Source organism: Mytilus edulis, chromosome 4 (genome assembly GCF_963676685.1).
Source record: "Mytilus edulis chromosome 4, xbMytEdul2.2, whole genome shotgun sequence".
Taxonomy (NCBI): Eukaryota; Metazoa; Mollusca; class Bivalvia; order Mytilida; family Mytilidae; genus Mytilus; species Mytilus edulis.
In genome coordinates, this window is record NC_092347.1 from 50,380,457 (window position 1) to 50,398,569 (window position 18,113).

General features: G+C 32.3%; 1 protein-coding gene across 4 annotated transcripts in view; it reads right to left on the bottom strand.

Moving 5' to 3' along the window:
• Nucleotides 1–18,113, bottom strand: part of LOC139519909 (DNA polymerase lambda-like) — a 129,346-nt gene that overhangs the window by 11,071 nt on the left and 100,162 nt on the right. The window contains exons 2-5 of one of the 4 annotated variants that reach the window (XM_071312209.1): nt 6,570–7,176; nt 3,803–3,880; nt 3,223–3,330; nt 2,032–2,211 (exon numbers count right to left, since the gene is read on the bottom strand). In XM_071312209.1, coding sequence (XP_071168310.1) covers nt 2,032–2,211; nt 3,223–3,330; nt 3,803–3,880; nt 6,570–7,176 — 973 coding nt within the window. Of the gene's footprint in view, nt 1–2,031; nt 2,212–3,222; nt 3,331–3,802; nt 3,881–6,569; nt 7,287–18,113 lie in introns of those variants that run through there. The other 3 variants (XM_071312208.1, XM_071312211.1, XM_071312210.1) reach the window with 3 other exon arrangements.

Here is an 18,113-nt window from a genome sequence, read left to right on the forward strand (position 1 = left end):
TGGTCATAATCTCAATTCAAATTTCCATTGGAGTTTGCAACCATTATTACCCATTTAAATACATCATTAGAGACTTAAAATAGATAATTTAAAACTGTGTAAGGGAGGTAATCGAACATTGTACAATTTTTTTTTTATTACCTCCCTTACACTGCTTTTAAATTGTCCATTAACCAGAAAACCCTTGTTTCCCACCTTTTTTGCCCCTTATTCCTAAACAGTTTCAGCCATAACCCCCAAAAGCCAATCCTAACCATCCCTTTGTGGTATGGGAACTTGTGGTATAATTTCAGAGAGATCCATACACTGTTCCACAATTTTTGTCTGGAAACTAGAAAAAAATGCCTATTTAATTTCATATATTTCTATTTACTAAACTTTAAGTTACCGTATTGTGCAAAAAACAAATGTCTTCAGACAACAAGGACAAAGAAGTGATACCAATATAGGACAGCAACATTTTTTGCGGTCCTATAAAAAAGGCTATATATTATGCCCTCAATGTTAGAATTCTTTCAGACATTTTTGTTTTATTCAGAAATATATGTACATTGAGTGTTCTACAAGGATCCCAAGTCCTTCTTCTACTATTTTGTTTTAAATATGTACTACTTTCCTGTATGTTCTTTTTTGACTGGGCATAGCTAGGTAGTGTTACGTCTCACAAAGTCTATCCAAATTATTTGGCAAAAAAATCTGCTCCAGCCGGTGCTAGGGGCTGTTTCAAACTTGCAGGGAGGTGAGAGTTTTTTTTCTTTATATACTTGTTTTGTTTGAATGTACATGAGACAATAGTATAGACTTCATATTAGATAGATGTACATGAGACAAAATTAGACTTGATGTTATTTGAATGTACAGGTAATCAAGTCTATACTATTGTCTCATGTACATTCAAATAATATCAAGTCTATACTTTTTTCCCATGTACATGCATGTACTGATTATCAGGTTGTCTGCACGTTGATATTGTAAAATATCAGCTGTGATTCACAATATGAAGCATTTTGTCAAGTGAGCTCAGCGAACAAGATCAAAAAGCCTTCATATTGTGTCGAGCAGCTGATATTTAACAATATTATTAATTCGTATATTTTAACAAATTTGATTCGTTTAGGGATAGTCACATGTTAAACTATATTTTTGAAGGTAGAGAGAAAACGGCGGATAGCAAAACGCATATTGTCCTCAGTCAATATACTTCTTTCAGGTCAATATATCCTTGTATAGACCTCATACAAAGGCTATATTTGTATAATATCAATATGCAGATAACCTGATACTCCATTTATCGGGCTGTATTTGCATCTTTTAGAAGTATTTTTTTAGTTTCACCTGAGCAACGGGAAGTTGACTTTATAATGTCAGGTCAAACCTATCAACATCGGTTCAAACATTATGATGTCACTGATATGTCCTGGTCAACATTATTAAGACTGGGTCAACGTATTTGACGTCACAAAGCTGTGATATGCAATTTTATCATATACTTAAAGAAAATAATGCTATTATTGTACCCCATGATAAAGTGTATTTGTAAATATATTTATTCATTGAATTTGAAGAATTGCCTGAGCCATGTGATTTGACTTTTGTTATCAACTGCTTCTGATTTATATCAACTGTTTCTGTTTCATATCAACTGTTTCCGGTTATAATTGCATGCTTTGCTGTAACGTTATCGCGTTAAAAAGAACATAACATGTCATTTTTCATATCAGACCCCTTATCAGCCCATGGTCAAAATAATCCCTCGAGCCTGTCGGCTCTAGGGCTGATAAGGGGTCTGATATGAAAAATGCCATGTTATAATCTATATTTATTAAGAGCTGAGCAGAATGATATAGACAGTTGGACGACTGATAAATAACTAATATCAAGTCTATAATATTGTCTCCTGTACATATAACTAATATCAAGTGTATACTAATGTTTTATGTATATCTAACTTTTATTCTATACTATTGTCTCATGTACATCTAACTGTTGTAAAGTATATATCAACTTGATGAACAAAGAATAATACAACACCTGCTGATACCACTGTCGACTTGTTACAGCGCCAGCACCCCAAACATTGCTGAAAAGTTCCAACGTTTTTATCTCTTCGTTAGATTTAAATTCATCTAACTTCCGTAATCCACCACTTTCTATAATTTCCCAAATTTTATCAGCCAGTTTTGCTCCAATGGCTGGTAAAGACTTTGCTTCCTGTAAAGAAATAATATGACATTCCATAAAAGGTTCTTTATTTCTGATTTTTTTAATTCTATAATAAGGCTATTTTTCTCCATACATTAGTTGATTGCCCATAATTCTCTTTTCTTTATATTTTATCATGTTTAAGTCTCAACTGTTCTGCATTTTTAACCTATTTTTCTCAATCGTGTACATTAGTATTTTTTGTTCATCATAAATCATTCCATATACCAAATATAGTTGACCTATTGCTAATAGCATCTGAAAGCAAACTTTACTATGAAAACAAAAAAAAATACCAATGAACCATGAATATGAAGTCAAGGTCAAATAAACACTGTCAGATAATGTGTACACCATGCAATTATTCAAAATACCAAAGAAAGTTGAACTATTGCTTACAGTATCTGAAATAGAAAACTGGAAAATCCCCACTTTTTTAATGAATAACTAAACCCCAAAACTTGGAAACAAAATAATCTAAAATCTGGGTTTTTTTTCCAACAATACAGGGTAAAATATTTTTCCCCATAACACCAATTGTTCTTAAATAAAAGGCTTAATAAGCTCATAAAAGGTCATTTTCAAAAATTAAAGCAGATTCTTGATTTGTTTTCTTTTGATTTGAGACCCTAATAAAACCAATGCAAATGTAAGGTATAAGTCTGAGTCAGCCTTTTCCTGCCATATTTTAAAACTCAAATACCTCAAAAAGAAGCTCCATAACCTATCAATATTTTTAGCTTATTTTGTTCCTTTACTGAAACTCTTTCAATTAACTTACATGTATAGCATCAATTTTAATTTCTTATTTTTAAAATTTCACAGAAGTACATTGTACATCCTTAAAAGATATAAAAAATTATATACTAAACATGTATGCCATCATAATTTTGTACTTCATTTTAGAATATTGTACTGCATTTATTAACCTCAACTATTGTATTTGTATTTATATTGTATGTTTCTCAGTATGCATGCACCCATTACATTTATTATGATTCTAATTTAATACCAGCATACCTCCCAAGTTGTGATTTGCTTTGGGTGTTTCTTGAGAACCTGGATTGCTTTCTGGTATCCAAAAGCTCTCCACTTGTCACTTGTACTTTCATACTTTTTAACCATTTCCTGAATTGAATGAATGAATGAATGAATGAATGAATGAATGAATGAATGAATGAATGAATGAATGAATGAATGAATGAATATTTCATTTGCGAAAGCATAAATAACATGCTATGACATTAAAAATGCTTGTAATCAATGTTGCAAATAAATTAAAGTTGCATTAATTTCCAAGGTTATCGAATATGAAATAAATCTCATTTTGTTCATACATGAACATGCATAAAGTAAACTTTGTTAACTGAACTGAAAAATCAATATAGAGTTGTAACCTTATTCAAAACTAATATAGATTATTGCACATGCTCATTTATGAGCTTTTTCAACCTGACATGCCCAGTCATGATTCATCTTTTTTATCCTTATATTTTAATATTTGAAGATTAAGCTGATTAACATGTTTAATAAAAATTTACAAAAATGTATGATATATGATACATGGTATGATATGTAGAAATGTAGGAGTTATACAAACCTCTAATTTTTCTGTAATATGGCTGTTGAGATTAGGTATTGGGTTCAAAGAAGACTGTGCACAAACCCAGTTACCTTTCTGAAAAAAAACCTAAGAAGCTCAAATATACTAATTACAAAAAATAAAAAATAAAACTTTCAAAAAGTAAAATAATCAAAACTTAGTTAAGTATTTTTAAAGTTTGATCAAATATCTAAACTATCAAATTTAAAAACAAAATTAGAATTTTATAAAATTTTAATTATTTGGTTAAAATTTCAAAATAGCAAAACTTTTCAAAAATTTGGAATTCTGATATTTTAAACTTTGATCAAATTTCAAAAATCTAAATTTCAAAACTTTTTTAATTTTTGAATTGATTAGTGTTACATATACACATACAACACAAACTTTTTTGTTTTTAGAAAATATTTCAATTGTTCAACATCAATTTTTTGGTTTGTTGGAACCTTTCAGATTTTTCTCAACACTTGTTTTTATAACACCATTTCTATAGCTACAATGTATAACCATGCATTTTTAATAAGCCCCACCTACTAACCCCATGAAATATACAGGATTTTTTAACAAAACTGACGCTAAGCACAAATACATGTATGGATATAAAGGTCAAGGAACAGTAAATGCGCTATGTTTGGTAAAATTTTGCATATCAGTTAAGCCTGTTGAATCATATCTGAAAATCACAAAAATGATGCCTTTATCTCTTTTCTCCCTTAAATATTACTATTTGAATTCTTAAACTAGATGCTCTCAAGAGCCTGTGTCGCTCACCTGTATTTACTGATGCTTTGGAAATCATGTAAAATAAGGTTAAAACATAATTAGTAGTATAAAATATTAGATATTATTAGATATTATCATGACTGTAATGATATCTAAGATACTATAACAAACAACATGAACAAGAGGCTGTCGGAGCGACAGCAAACCGGATATATTAACATTTATTTGTGTCCTGGCATTTTTCAATATTACAAGAACCATAGTTGCTGAACGTCGAAAGAGAAAATGGTCAATATCAAATTAGACCTCCTTTTTGTCATCAGTAACAAGTTAACATATTAAAATTTGAATGCTTTGGTTAAATGGTTCAATAGCAAATCCAACAACATAACTGGAAACACAATTTTTCAATCTTTCAAGAATCATATACATTTATAACTCCAGAACAGTAAAAGTTAGATTTGCTCAATCTAAATGCTTAAGTTTCAGATACATGTATATAAAACAAAAACTGCATATTCTCGTTTTTTCAATTTCAGCCATGTCAGCCATGTTGGTTGGAAGGCAGGGTCATCGGACACATTTTTTGAACTAGATACATGTACCTTAATGATGATTATGGCCAAGTTTGGTTAAATTTGTCTCAGTAGTTTAAGAAAAGAAGATTTTTGTAAAAGATAACAAAATTTTACAAAAAATGGTTAAAAATTGACTACATGTACTGTACATTTGTACATGTAAATAAGCCAATTACTCCTTTTAATGTTGATGACTGACAATTTTTGTCATGTTGACCTATTTGTAGATCTTACTTTGCCGAACATTATTGCTGTTTACAGTTTTTCTCTATTGATAATAATATTCAAGATAATAACCAAACAGGTGCTTGGCAGGGCACAGCTCTTTACAACCACAGAGGTCGAACCCTGAACAGTTGGGGCAAGTATGGACGCAACATTAAAGCTTGATACAGCTCTGAATTTGGATTGTGACCAATGCGATCAAATTTTTGACAACATATAGGTTTCTGACACGAAACAAAGGTCTTACAAATCTATTGTGCAATACTGTGCAATTAAAGATTTCCAAATATTTGGAATTTGAGAAATTTGGAAAAAAATTTGAAAACTTACAGTAACTATCACCCCCTCCCTTTTTTGCAACTAGTCCATAACCTGATATTTCTTTATACATCATTTACAAGTAGTATAAGGGAGGCAAATTTGAACATACCCAACGTTGTATGTTAAATATATTTGAATTACCTCCCCTACACTGCTTTTAAATTGTCTAAATTGTTCATTGACAAGAAAAAACTATTTTTTCCCCTTTTTTGCCACTAATTCCAAAACATTTTGAGCCATAACCCCCTAAATCAATACTAACTAGCTATTCCTTCATGGTATGGACACTTGTGGTATAATTTCAGAGAGATTCATACATTTAAACACAAGTTTGAAGTTATTGTTTGAAAATTACAAAAATGCTTATTTTGGCCCCCTTTTTGTCCCCTAATTTCCTATCGATTGGGACCATCACCCCCAAAAGCAATCCCAACCTTCCTTTAGTGGTATTGAACCTTCTAGTAAAAATTTATAGAGATCCATTCACATAAATTAAAGTTTTTGTCCGAACACTAAATGCGTCCTCAGACGACATGATAGCATTATACATGTTTGTACAACGCATTTTTTTTTTATGGTCGTAAGAAAACTGCAAAATTTCCTTAAATTTACCAATTCTGGGGCAGCAACCCAACAACAGGTTGTTGTATTAGTCTGAAAATTTGTTGACGGATAGATCTTAACCTATTGAACAGTTTTACTCCATGTCAGATTTGCTCTTATATTTTAATGCTTTAAATTTAGTAAAATTAAGCAAAAAAAATCTAGGCTACATTGAGGAACCTTTTGTGGCTTCAGCTGGGTATCTGCTCTTTGGTGGGGTTGTTGTCTCTTTGACATATTCCCATTTCCATTCTCAATTTTATTGTATCATCATGATCATTCGGGAAGTTAATTCAATTAATTTATTTTATTACCTTCAACATGCCCTCAGTTGATGGAACAGAGACTTTTCGATTTAGCTTTACATCATCATCACTTGTTTCATATTCACTACTATTACCACTCTCACATTCATTACTCCTTTTTTGTTTTGATTCATGAATATGAATTCTACTTGGTGTACAAACAGGAGCCACCTTAAGTGTTCCTGAAAATGTTGTTTGTTTATTTTCCCTCACAGCATCTTCAGGGTTTATCTCAAATGTTTTACTGACATTTTGCACATCGGTTTTAAAGATGAGCAAATTTCTGTTGATGATAAAACTGTCTATGTTAACTAGTGATTTTTCTCTAAAACATCTACTAAGCCAATTAGTGTTAACCACATTAATATGACCAGGAATTGTTTCAACTTGTAGAATACTTAGTAGTCTTGTTATATCAATCTTTTCTTCCACAATTATATATGTAGTGTCTTTAGTCAGCTCATCGGAGAAAGACCCTCCATATTTCTTTAGCTGAGTTTTGAAGATTTTCATTCTGGCATTTTCAATTCCTGCCTTCATTATGTAGGCATTGACACCATTCATAAAACTGTAATTTACTTCTGTCTCAAAATGTTTGGGAAGTTTCCTTTTTTTGCTGTCCATTGCGAGTAGTTAAAAAACATAAATAAATAAAAAATAAATAAGTCATAAATATTACTGTTAAAAATAAATTGCACAAGGAATCGGAAGTTGTCCAAAGGTTTATAAAACTTTACAAAGTAGGTTCGGAAAAGGCTCTCCGTGTTTCACAACTAGGATGTACATGTGAACTCGTACCTTCGGCAACTCGTACTCAACCAAATCGTACTCTATTTATCCAACTAGTACCTACTATTTGTTTTAACATAATTGTATACTGCTTCATTTGTAATGTTATGTTTAAAATATAATTGTTATTATGATTTTGTAATTGATTTACTGACAGGATTTATATTTCAAACAAATCTTCAAGTTTTGATCAATCCATCTTTTTATCGGAATTTTTGTTTTTGGGATATTATAAAGGTTCTTGTATTTCTCGGGAAATCGTGGTACCGGTTATATTTTACTGAATAATTCGATGGACATGTGATTTCTTTCGTTTAAGTATAAAATCTATTATGAATAACTTTCTAATAGAAAATCTATCTCTTTTTCTTGTTTTACCAGCTGATTATACAACTCTTTACAAATGTCTATAATTAAGGTGAATAACATGTATTGGTTTCACTTGGTTTGCCATAATTATGATATACAATTTTATTTTATAATGCAATTTTATTATCGTGCACAGCCAAAAATCGACAAAATAATTTAAGAGAAGCGTTATTATAATTATTGATATAAGCTCACCAAATACTTTTACACGCAAGTAGTCGGCGGGTCGACGGTTCGTTAGTCCAGAGACTTATATACACTTCCCTCCTCCTTTATTCGGACGTCTTGGAACCGGCAGTTTACACGTCAAATGTTTTCTTTTCTGAAACATACTTTCTTCTTACTGCTGCTGATTGGGTACTTTCCAATTTAATGTATGTAACATTAGCTTGTAACTTCACTTTATTGTCCAAAAAGACAAACATTGAAGGATGAAATGCATAAACCAGTTCATCATAATTCTTATGGAATGCTTCTGTTCCATTACTGGTACGTCTTGCTGTAGATAGAGTTTCAGCCAATACGGATGGTGGGAACAAAGCACTGTGTCATCAACATACATATGAGGCCAAAACATTATCAGCAAAAGCTTCTATTTTCTTCTTTTGACATATCTTGTATTAAATATTCAAAGTTTTCTTTTCTCTCTGTACATGGACTGTCTAATACATTTTAAGTCATTTCTCTCCAGACCAGATGCTAATTTTCATGGTGAAATATCTTCGAACATGATGATACTTTTTAAGCCAAAAATAAGAATAAATATTAATCATTGACATTTATGATAGATATAATTTTATGTACAGGTAAATTGGCGCAAATGAGTTCCGATTATTGGCGCAATTGATACATTTGGAAAACAAAATTTTGCGCAAATGATACCCATGAAAAACAGTAATTGGCACAAAAGGACTGCTGCCGGTATATCTACAATATAAAAATATCTAAAATTATATTTACAATCTTTCAATACAACTAAATCATGTAAGCATGGTGGTGACAATTTATATAAAAAATGTTGTAGAACACTCAATAGCCATGTTACGAATACGTCTTATTTTCAGTGATGGAACCTTTGCTCGTAAAAGTAGTTCATCATATGAACTAACATAGTCTTCATTTATAAATCGTAAAGCCCTTTCCTGAATTTTTTCAAATTTGGTGGTGTTATTTTTGTTGCAAAAATGCCATGCCAAAGGACAAAAATTAAAATTAGATAAAAAAAAATGTGTGGAAAATGGTCAATTTATTCAATTTAGTTTAGGTAGCAGCCAATGCGCTTTAAAACATTCAGTTGTTGGAATCACGGTGGGTAAGGTTGTCCTACGAGAGAACGTTCTGTGCTGGTGATTTGGTCCTGTCAGGTGCTGGTGGGTCCTGATTCTGTGCTGGTGGGTCCTGATTCTGTGCTGGTGGGTCCTGATTCTGTGCTGGTGGGTTCGTTTACATTGTATCAGAACGGCTATAAAACAACCGTTTTGTTGCTTAATTTTTTTCTGATACGTCATTAGTACCATTCAGAGAATATTACAACAATTTGTTATTGCAAAAGTCGTTGAAGTTCGCCAAACGCAATTGTCCTGACGATGTGCAGGTGATTAGAAAAACGGTCCTGGTTCTGTGCCTTTATGTTTTAGTTAAAAGTGGCATATATTCATGATCATTGATGCTTTACTGTTATGACTAATTAACTGGTATTTGCTTTCTTGAAATTGCTATTGTTGTGAATCTGTTTACGGTTATTATGAGAGAAAAAAATAACCCTAATTTTTTATTTTTTTTTAAAATTAACTGCAATCTTATTTCTTGACCTGTTAATGAAACCCCTCTTGCCCCTATTAAGATAAGAAAATATGTTTACGATTTTCGGGATTACGGTCTTTTTGCATGATCACCAAAATTCATTGTAAATAAACTCATCATTACAGATACCAGGATTAAATTTAGTATATATACGCCAGACGCGCGTTTCGACTACAAAAGACTCATCAGTGACGCTCGAATCCAAAAAAGTTAAAAAGGCCAAATAAAGTACGAAGTTGAAGAGCATTGAGGACCAAAATTCCTTAGTATTTCAAAAAATTCAAAAATTTGTAAATTATACAATACTTATATAATGGAGTCTCAAGATGATGTGGTATGTTTGTCAATGGAAAAATTTCCATAAGAAACAAAAGGAAGTATGTGTCATCGTACGACCTTCAACAATAACCCATAAAATCAAACTGTAAAAGGTTTTGCATAAAAATGGAGAGCATACATATAGAACAAAAGACATTTGAATCATGTGTCTTAAGCAACTTAAAACAGATTTCTTTGTGAACAATTTAGTGCTGACTATAAGAATGACAATAGAATTGCGTTTTTTGGGTTTTGTTTTTTTTTTTTGGGGGGGGGGGGGGGGGGGGGGGGTAAGTTAGAGCGAGGGCACAGTGAAAGTTTTAATCCTGAGTTTGTTTCCCGTAATATTTAAAAGTTGTATCTTAAAGTCATAAGAAACCTCAAATCAAAAAAAATAATGCATATGTTTTTTTATAACTCAATGGATAGTTCCATTATAAAACTTATGTTCATATACTTTTTTCTGAAGAAAATTCTTTAATTTATTCATATTTAGAAGAAATTTACTTTATTTTAATTGCTTCCTTCCAGCAATTAAAATAAAGTAAATTTCTTCTAAATATGAATAAATTAAAGAATTCCAGGAAGCAATTCCCCCGACATATTTTCCGTATGCAAAGTGACCTCAATGTGACCCATCTCGTAAAAATCAGGTGATCACAATACGCATGGATGTCCTTGAAATAAACCTGAATTTACATGTTAAACACGTGCTCAATTTCCGTGCTTTTTTGGTGATTTTTTCGTCGATTGTTGACAAACAGGTGACAATCGTTAATGCCCGTGTCACACTGTCCCGATTTTTATATACGATAGACACCCGAATGCGAAAATTGTAAGTTCGTACGAAGTTGGTCCCGATCTCGTTAAAATACCAAAAAGTGACCGAAGCAAGTACGATGAATAACGAAGTCTATACGATGGTGCCGAAATTATATACGATAGCAAAAGATGGACATACGAAGTTTAACCGAAGACGGGTATTTAAGCTTCATATCTCAGCCGAAGCCTACACGATGGATCACGAAGGCTACACGATAGATTACGAAGGCTACACGATGGATTACGATGATGACACGATGGCCATACGATGTCTAAAAGACGTCGTGTACAGCTTACGATGCATTTAAATTATATGCCGAAGGCCTCACGCGTTTTAAATTGTTTGATCAATATTGAATATATATTATATTGTACATTTAATTTGGTATGGTGTTACTTGTTACGAATATCTTAAGCGCTATTGAATTTAAAGTTCAAAGGTCAAGGTCACAGTGGCAGTTGTAATACAAGGCAATATCACCCTTGTGGACACTCTAAAACCAATATGCTTCAAAAGATTTTAACCATATTTGGTATATTTATTGTTCCTCCTTGTAATGATCTGGCATTTTTTACGTTCAAGGCAAAAGGTCAAGGTCATGCAGATGGACTTGTTTTTTTCTCCTTGAAATTGCATAATACACAGGAAATTGGTTGCTCATTTTTTTACCTGCTGGTTCTAAAGACAATATTAAAGGTATTTCCAGTTACTGAATGTTTTGGTTGATTTCTAAAAAAATAGTTTATGTATCAAATATGCATATTTAATTTACCATTTTCTGCATGTGTCATATACAAATATAGTGTCCATATTTGTCCCCAATATGTTACAAACGAGGGGATGCCACGCTCGGCATTGCCTTGTTTGAACTGTAAAATAGGTGCACTAGTCTGAATAATCACCAATAATTATTCCCATGTTGACTGATCTATCTTAAAGGTAAGGTAATGGGTTCGTTGATCCTTTTTATTCAAAAAGAGTTCTTTCCAGGAGAATATCATAATAATATAGACAAAAGGAAGGATGTGGGGAAAGCAATAAATGCGGCAAAATATGACACATAGAAAACAAAATGGTAATGGAGTAAACATTCGTGTGACAACAACTCAGACGATACATAAAAAATCAGAATAATGAAGAAAAATTTGGTTTCCCTATATACGTGTACATGCAGTGTTGGTGTACGAGGCGCGTTTATGATTTTCATTATGTTACTTGATATGAAAAATTGACAAAAAAAAATTTTACTTGTAAAAGTAAATCCTGAGCCTGTAATAGATGCTCTTCTTGTTCCATTTGGATTAATAGAAACAACGCTGTCGCCTTTCTTGTTCTCATAGAATTATATGATATGAGCTCCATGTTTTGTGAACGCCTTTATTAACTGTCGTATTAGACTGACCAGTGCATATCGCGCATGGCACTTTAAATGTATTTTACCGCGAAAATTAACTTACATTTAGCTGGATTTATTGCCGTCGTAGTTCCATCTTGTCGCCTTCGTACTTTTATTCGATGGCAACACGACGGGATTACTGCGAGGTCTTTACGAAGTCGTGTTGCCATCGTTAGACCTTCGGGTAGCTTCGTGATTCATTCGTGTAGACATCGTAATGTCAAAACTGCCCGATGGAAACGATGGAAATACGAATGCAATACGATGTTCAAAGATGCATTCCCGGTGACATTACGATGGTGAGGATGGTGATACGAACTCAATACGAACCCTCAACATCGGACGCACCTTCGGGGATTTTTTAACATGTTAAAAAATTTAGAACCCTTCCCGAAGTTGTCCCCGAAGGCTAGAAAAAGTGGCCGATGGTTCTACGATGGTTAAAGATGGCACTACGAATAGCCCGATCTGGATACGATCAGTCCCGATTTTGTAAATTTCCATAATCGTGTTGCCATCGGCGTAAAAATCGGGACAGTGTGACGCGGGCATAAACTTCGGCTTCAAAACACGAACTTTAATTACCTGCCATATTTTCACAACAACAATGACCGATTGAAAAAAATGAAGATTATATGAAATTTACACGAAAAAAATTATAAATTCATGCACAGAAGACTAAGTTTATGATGTTTGTATGCACTGGTTCAAGAATTGGAAGAACATTATTTTTCACCGGTGACTCGTTTCTTATATCTTTAAAAGAAAAATGTGTTTAGCTAAGGCTCCGTGTTGAAGGCCGTACTTTAACCTATAATGGTTTACTTTTTAAATTGTTATTTGTATGGAGAGTTGTCTCATTGGCACTCACACCACATCTTCCTATATCTACTTATAGCTATTAAGAATCACTTTCTGTATCAGTAAGATTTTCAACCTATTTTTTTTGTCTGAACGGTTGTCAGGTATTTTTTTTTCTTTTCGAAAGTTCAATTCGATAGAACACTAAAACTAATTTACTATTTTATGGGTAGGCAGACTAGATTTTGTCAGGGAATGAAGACGAGATAACCTAGAGAACACTAACAGAAATAAGATTTCTTAGCTTTTTCATTTCAAAATTCCATAATAAAGAATTAAGGGGGCGGGAATGAACAATGTGTCCTACTTTTCGATATTTAAATACTTTTATGAATAAAAATCAAATGTGCCCTAATTCTAATTGAAAATGAGTAAACGGAAAAAATACCCAACTAAGAAACACACTTTTATTTGAATATTGGTAATATTACTAACTAAGCTTTTAAGTTGTGTGTGTCAAACACACCTTCTCTGTAGTAATGACTCGTTACTTAGATATTTCACTTTACCAAATTTTTTTCTACATTTTTTGATATTGTGAATTCTTAGTATTATTATATTAAAATGTAGCCTTAATTTATATTAATATACTGAATCTAAAGCCAGATAAGGACTTTAACCATCAACGCAAACACGCCTTGAAGGTAAAATGCGTACTCAACTGTCTGTAACCATTTATAGACTCCTTCCAAATAAAAACAAGCCGGGGTTGGGGGGTTCAGAGATGCAAATTAAGTACTTTGATCAATATCTAATTTTTTCGTGTATGGTTTATGACCCCTCCTGTGGCCCGTCAATTACGAAATGTGCGAACTGCAATGGTCTCAAAACAGCACAGACAATGAATAAAAGAGATGGACCATTTTGTACATATATCAAGAGGAAACCCCTTGAAAAGCATTATTATTTATAGTTCATTATTGTATTTAGTAGAAAAAGAGAATTTGGTGAAAAAAAAACCACTATTATTGTAGAAAATTCACAGACTTTTGTACAGAGATTGTTGTTATGTTTATCATGGAATCAACACAAGGGTACCGTGAATGATTATCCTTAAAAAATCTATTTAAAAGTATTTGCAAGACAACTACCGTTTGCTTTGTTTATTGTGCCTTAAATTTCATAAATCAAAATATCTCGTAGCTTCATACGCTTCATACTACCAATGTCTATCTACCTTGCACATTTCAGAAAATTCAGAAACTGGGTCCAGCAACATTTATAAGCAATTTTAGATTTTGACCCTCACAGCACAAATATTCTCTTTACAACGAATCTTCTTGAATACAAAACTACCAGTTGCAGCCTTTTGTTTATATATTAATATATGTATATGAATAAAGTTATGAAAGACAGCAGGGTCATAAGGGTGAGAAGTCCATGTCATCTGAAATAAATGCTAAGCAATAGATCTAGGAAGCGATAGATAATCATGACATTAAAAAAACTCTCTTCTTTTAGACTTTTTTTTCGAACAAATTGACACATAAAATGAATATAGTATTGTGGATTTTTTAACTTATGTTCAATGCATTGGTAACACTTTTTACTAGGATACAAGTGTGGACACAGATCAGTGTGGATAGTATGCTTGGATGTTTGACAGTGTTTTGTATGACATAAGAAGTTCTATGTTTTTCCCATATCATTAACTGTGTTGCACAATATGACAACCAACCTGAGCATTAGTAGAGTTGTTTATTTAATATTTAGTTTTTTTTATGTTCAAAACCGGCATGGAAAAGACCCTAATTGCATTAATTGCCAAATGATTATGATAGAATATGTTCCACATCTTTGATTTTGGATACATTTTGAAGCTATGAGATCTAGAGGAACCATAACCGGTTCGTTTTTTCATGATGTGATTTTTTTATATGGGAGATGGTATCCGAGAACATGTATTTGCTTACTATTTGTATGGTTCTATTTATATTACTTTGAGGAGGATCATCATGATCATAAGTAAAAGATTTCGTTTTAATGTCGAAATTGTTTCTCAGATTAGAAGACATTTTCTTGTTTTAGGAATTAATATACTCAGTTTAGAAGACATTAGTAATGACAATGCCTGACATGATGCTTGGGGCTAGATGCGCTAGAGAGTAAACTTCTGTTTTATTTTATATGAATTATATGAAAGTATTTCCTCTAAAACAGGTCAAATCAAAAAAAAAATTGGCCAGTATGAAAATGATATCATCAAAAGAACCTTTGTGAGCATGCAGTTGTTAATGTCTGTGTCATTTTGGTCTGTTGTGGATAGTTGTCTCATTGGCAATCATACCACATCTACTTTTTTTATATTCAAAGACTCATAAAAAATATAACTGGTACAGAAGTCATCTCATAAAATTTCAATGAAAATAGTATTGCAAAAATATTCTCTTTTCAATTCATTTTGTGATATGGATACAAATATAGGTAATACCAATACAGTAAGGCATAAAATTGAGAATGGAAATGGGGAATGTGTCAAAGAGACAAGAACCCGCCCAAATAAAAAACAACAGCAGAGGGTCACCAACAGGTCTTCAATGTAGCGAGAAATTCCCTCACCCGGAGGCGTCCTTCAGCTGGTCCTTAAACAAATATATACTAGTCCAGTGATAATGAACGCCATACTAATTTTGCAGTTTTGTTGTGGTATGGAAGTGTATTTTAGTAATTGTTAATTGCTGTTAATTCACAAAAATTGAGAAATAAGCAAATGACTGATAAATGTTGTCAGAACATGTACAATGAAATATAGTTTTAGAATTTTATTAGGCCAAATAGGCACGGGTAGTGAGGTCGTCATATCGAGGAGCGTTTAGTACAGTGATTTTGTCATAGTTTGGATAAGTTTGACATGACGGTGTTAAGTCTTTTTGATGACAATCAGTGGAAAAATGTAAACATTGGGATATTTTGTAAACGGAGCTTCTGATCATTAATTTAAGCTGGAAAGTACCTTTGTATAAAGTAAATATGTTAGTACATCACAAGTTTTATCATATGGTTAATGATTTAACACAGAACAGAGCTTGCGTATGTCAAAATTTAAAACTGGCTATTGGTTTATTGTGCATAAACAACGTTATTTTCTTACAGTCTGTTACATCACATATATCTTCGTGATATAATACTGCGGTCAATTATTCTAAAAAATACCTACTTTTGCAACCAATTCAAAATTACTGAAATATCTGTGTCATGGTTTGGTTCATTCGTGTCATGGTTAAGTTTATGTTCGACATGGTTCAGTTATGTAATTCTTGTCGTGTATAATGAAGAGTTACTATCTAAATTAACAACAATCGTTTCATTTGAAACACAAAGGGACATAAAAACGCACATACAATGTAGTAATATGTTATAAGTAGATGCATATGATTGCTAAGGAGATAACTATCCACCTGAGATCAAATGACGTAGATGTTAGCAGCTTTTTGTCATCAAAAGGCCTTCAACATTCAACAATGAGCAAAACCATATTTCTTAGCAAGATATAAAAGGTTGCGACAAAATTCAATGTATAGGAATTCCAATTAGAAAATCATCAACCTAATTTCTGTCCAAAATAAAAAGCAAAATATGATACACAGTCACATACGATATTCATGGCATTACAGACACTTAACTTGATACAGTATATACAAATTATTGTGGAGTAAAACATGTTTGCGGGCTCCTCAACCTCTTCTTCGCCTTAACCATGCAACACATGTAAACTCACCAGATCGGGTTTAAACAAGAAAATCAAGTAGCAGAAACACTAAAGACACAAAAAAGTACTGACATTTAGTGGGACCTAGTTTCAAACAAATAACAAATGATAAAAAGTCATGATTCTAAGATAGCTTCTTTTAAATTTCAGGATGTTATTCTGCTGCCAATATTTACGCTATACTGAGAATAGTTTGATGGTTTCAGATCTCTGGTTGTCTCTGTTTTACCCATTTTATAGAAACAGGCAGATAAAGAGTTTGGCCTATTTAATTCATCCTATTGTTGAAGAATTCATGTTTGTGTTGTTGGTTTCCTGTCTCATTTATGTATTTCCCACGTCATCTTACATGGTCCGAGTACATGTAGTTATTTCGTAGTGCATTTTTTTTAGGCAATAAATGGAAATAAAAAAATCCCACCTGCGCTTTCTCCATAAAATTTTTACAATGTGTTGTACTACTTTTGGGACAAATTATATCAAAATTATAGAAAACTTCATCAGCTTTAACTCAAAATATGGACAATTTTATGTGAAGAGGGTCTTGAAATCTTTTGACAGCTTCCGAAATGCTAATTTTTGACCTTTTTCAACTGGACCAAATCACTACTTTACATTAAAATTCGTGTATCAAATTTTTTTACAGTGCAGTTTTATCCCCCTTCTTGCTACTTGAGGCATAAAACATAAATAAATAAGTTGGAAGGGGTATAAAAAAAAATGACAAGTAACACACTGTCCACACTAGGGACTATATTCGACGATAACTGTGTACTCGGACCACATTTGATATTACCTAGTAAATTGAAATCAAATAAGCAAAAATGATAAACGGCAAATATAGATAGCACAAAAATATCTAAGAAGCTCAAATGAAGTGTACTTGTGATATATATCAACAAACTTACCATCTGTTTATTCTTCGTCCATCTTATAATCCGTTCTGTCCTATTACAAACGATGATTTCTTGTCTAGCCAGTTCTAAATTAAGGTCGTATACAGTTTAAAGGGACGACCATTTAATATTCTGGGGGGGGGGGGGGGGGTTGAAAATAAATAACTCAGCCTTGATAATCACAAAAATAAATGGTTTGTTCTGTGGTAGTTTGAAAATATATTACAAAAAAGTACCTGACTTGCAATGCATTGAAAATAAATAACTCAGCCGGTCTAATCCAAAGTATGAGATGGCACCAGATTCTTCAAAAGATCATCTTTTCCAAAAAAAAAAACCGGGAAACACTTCCCAAATTTTTAATAATAAAAACATAAATATTATTTAAATATACTTTAAATATATACTTTTGACAGCTTCCGAAATGCTAATTTTTGACCTTTTTCAACTGGACCAAATCACTACTTTACATTAAAATTCGTGTATCAAATTTTTTTACAGTGCAGTTTTATCCCCCTTCTTGCTACTTGAGGCATAAAACATAAATAAATAAGTTGGAAGGGGTATAAAAAAAAAATGACAAGTAACA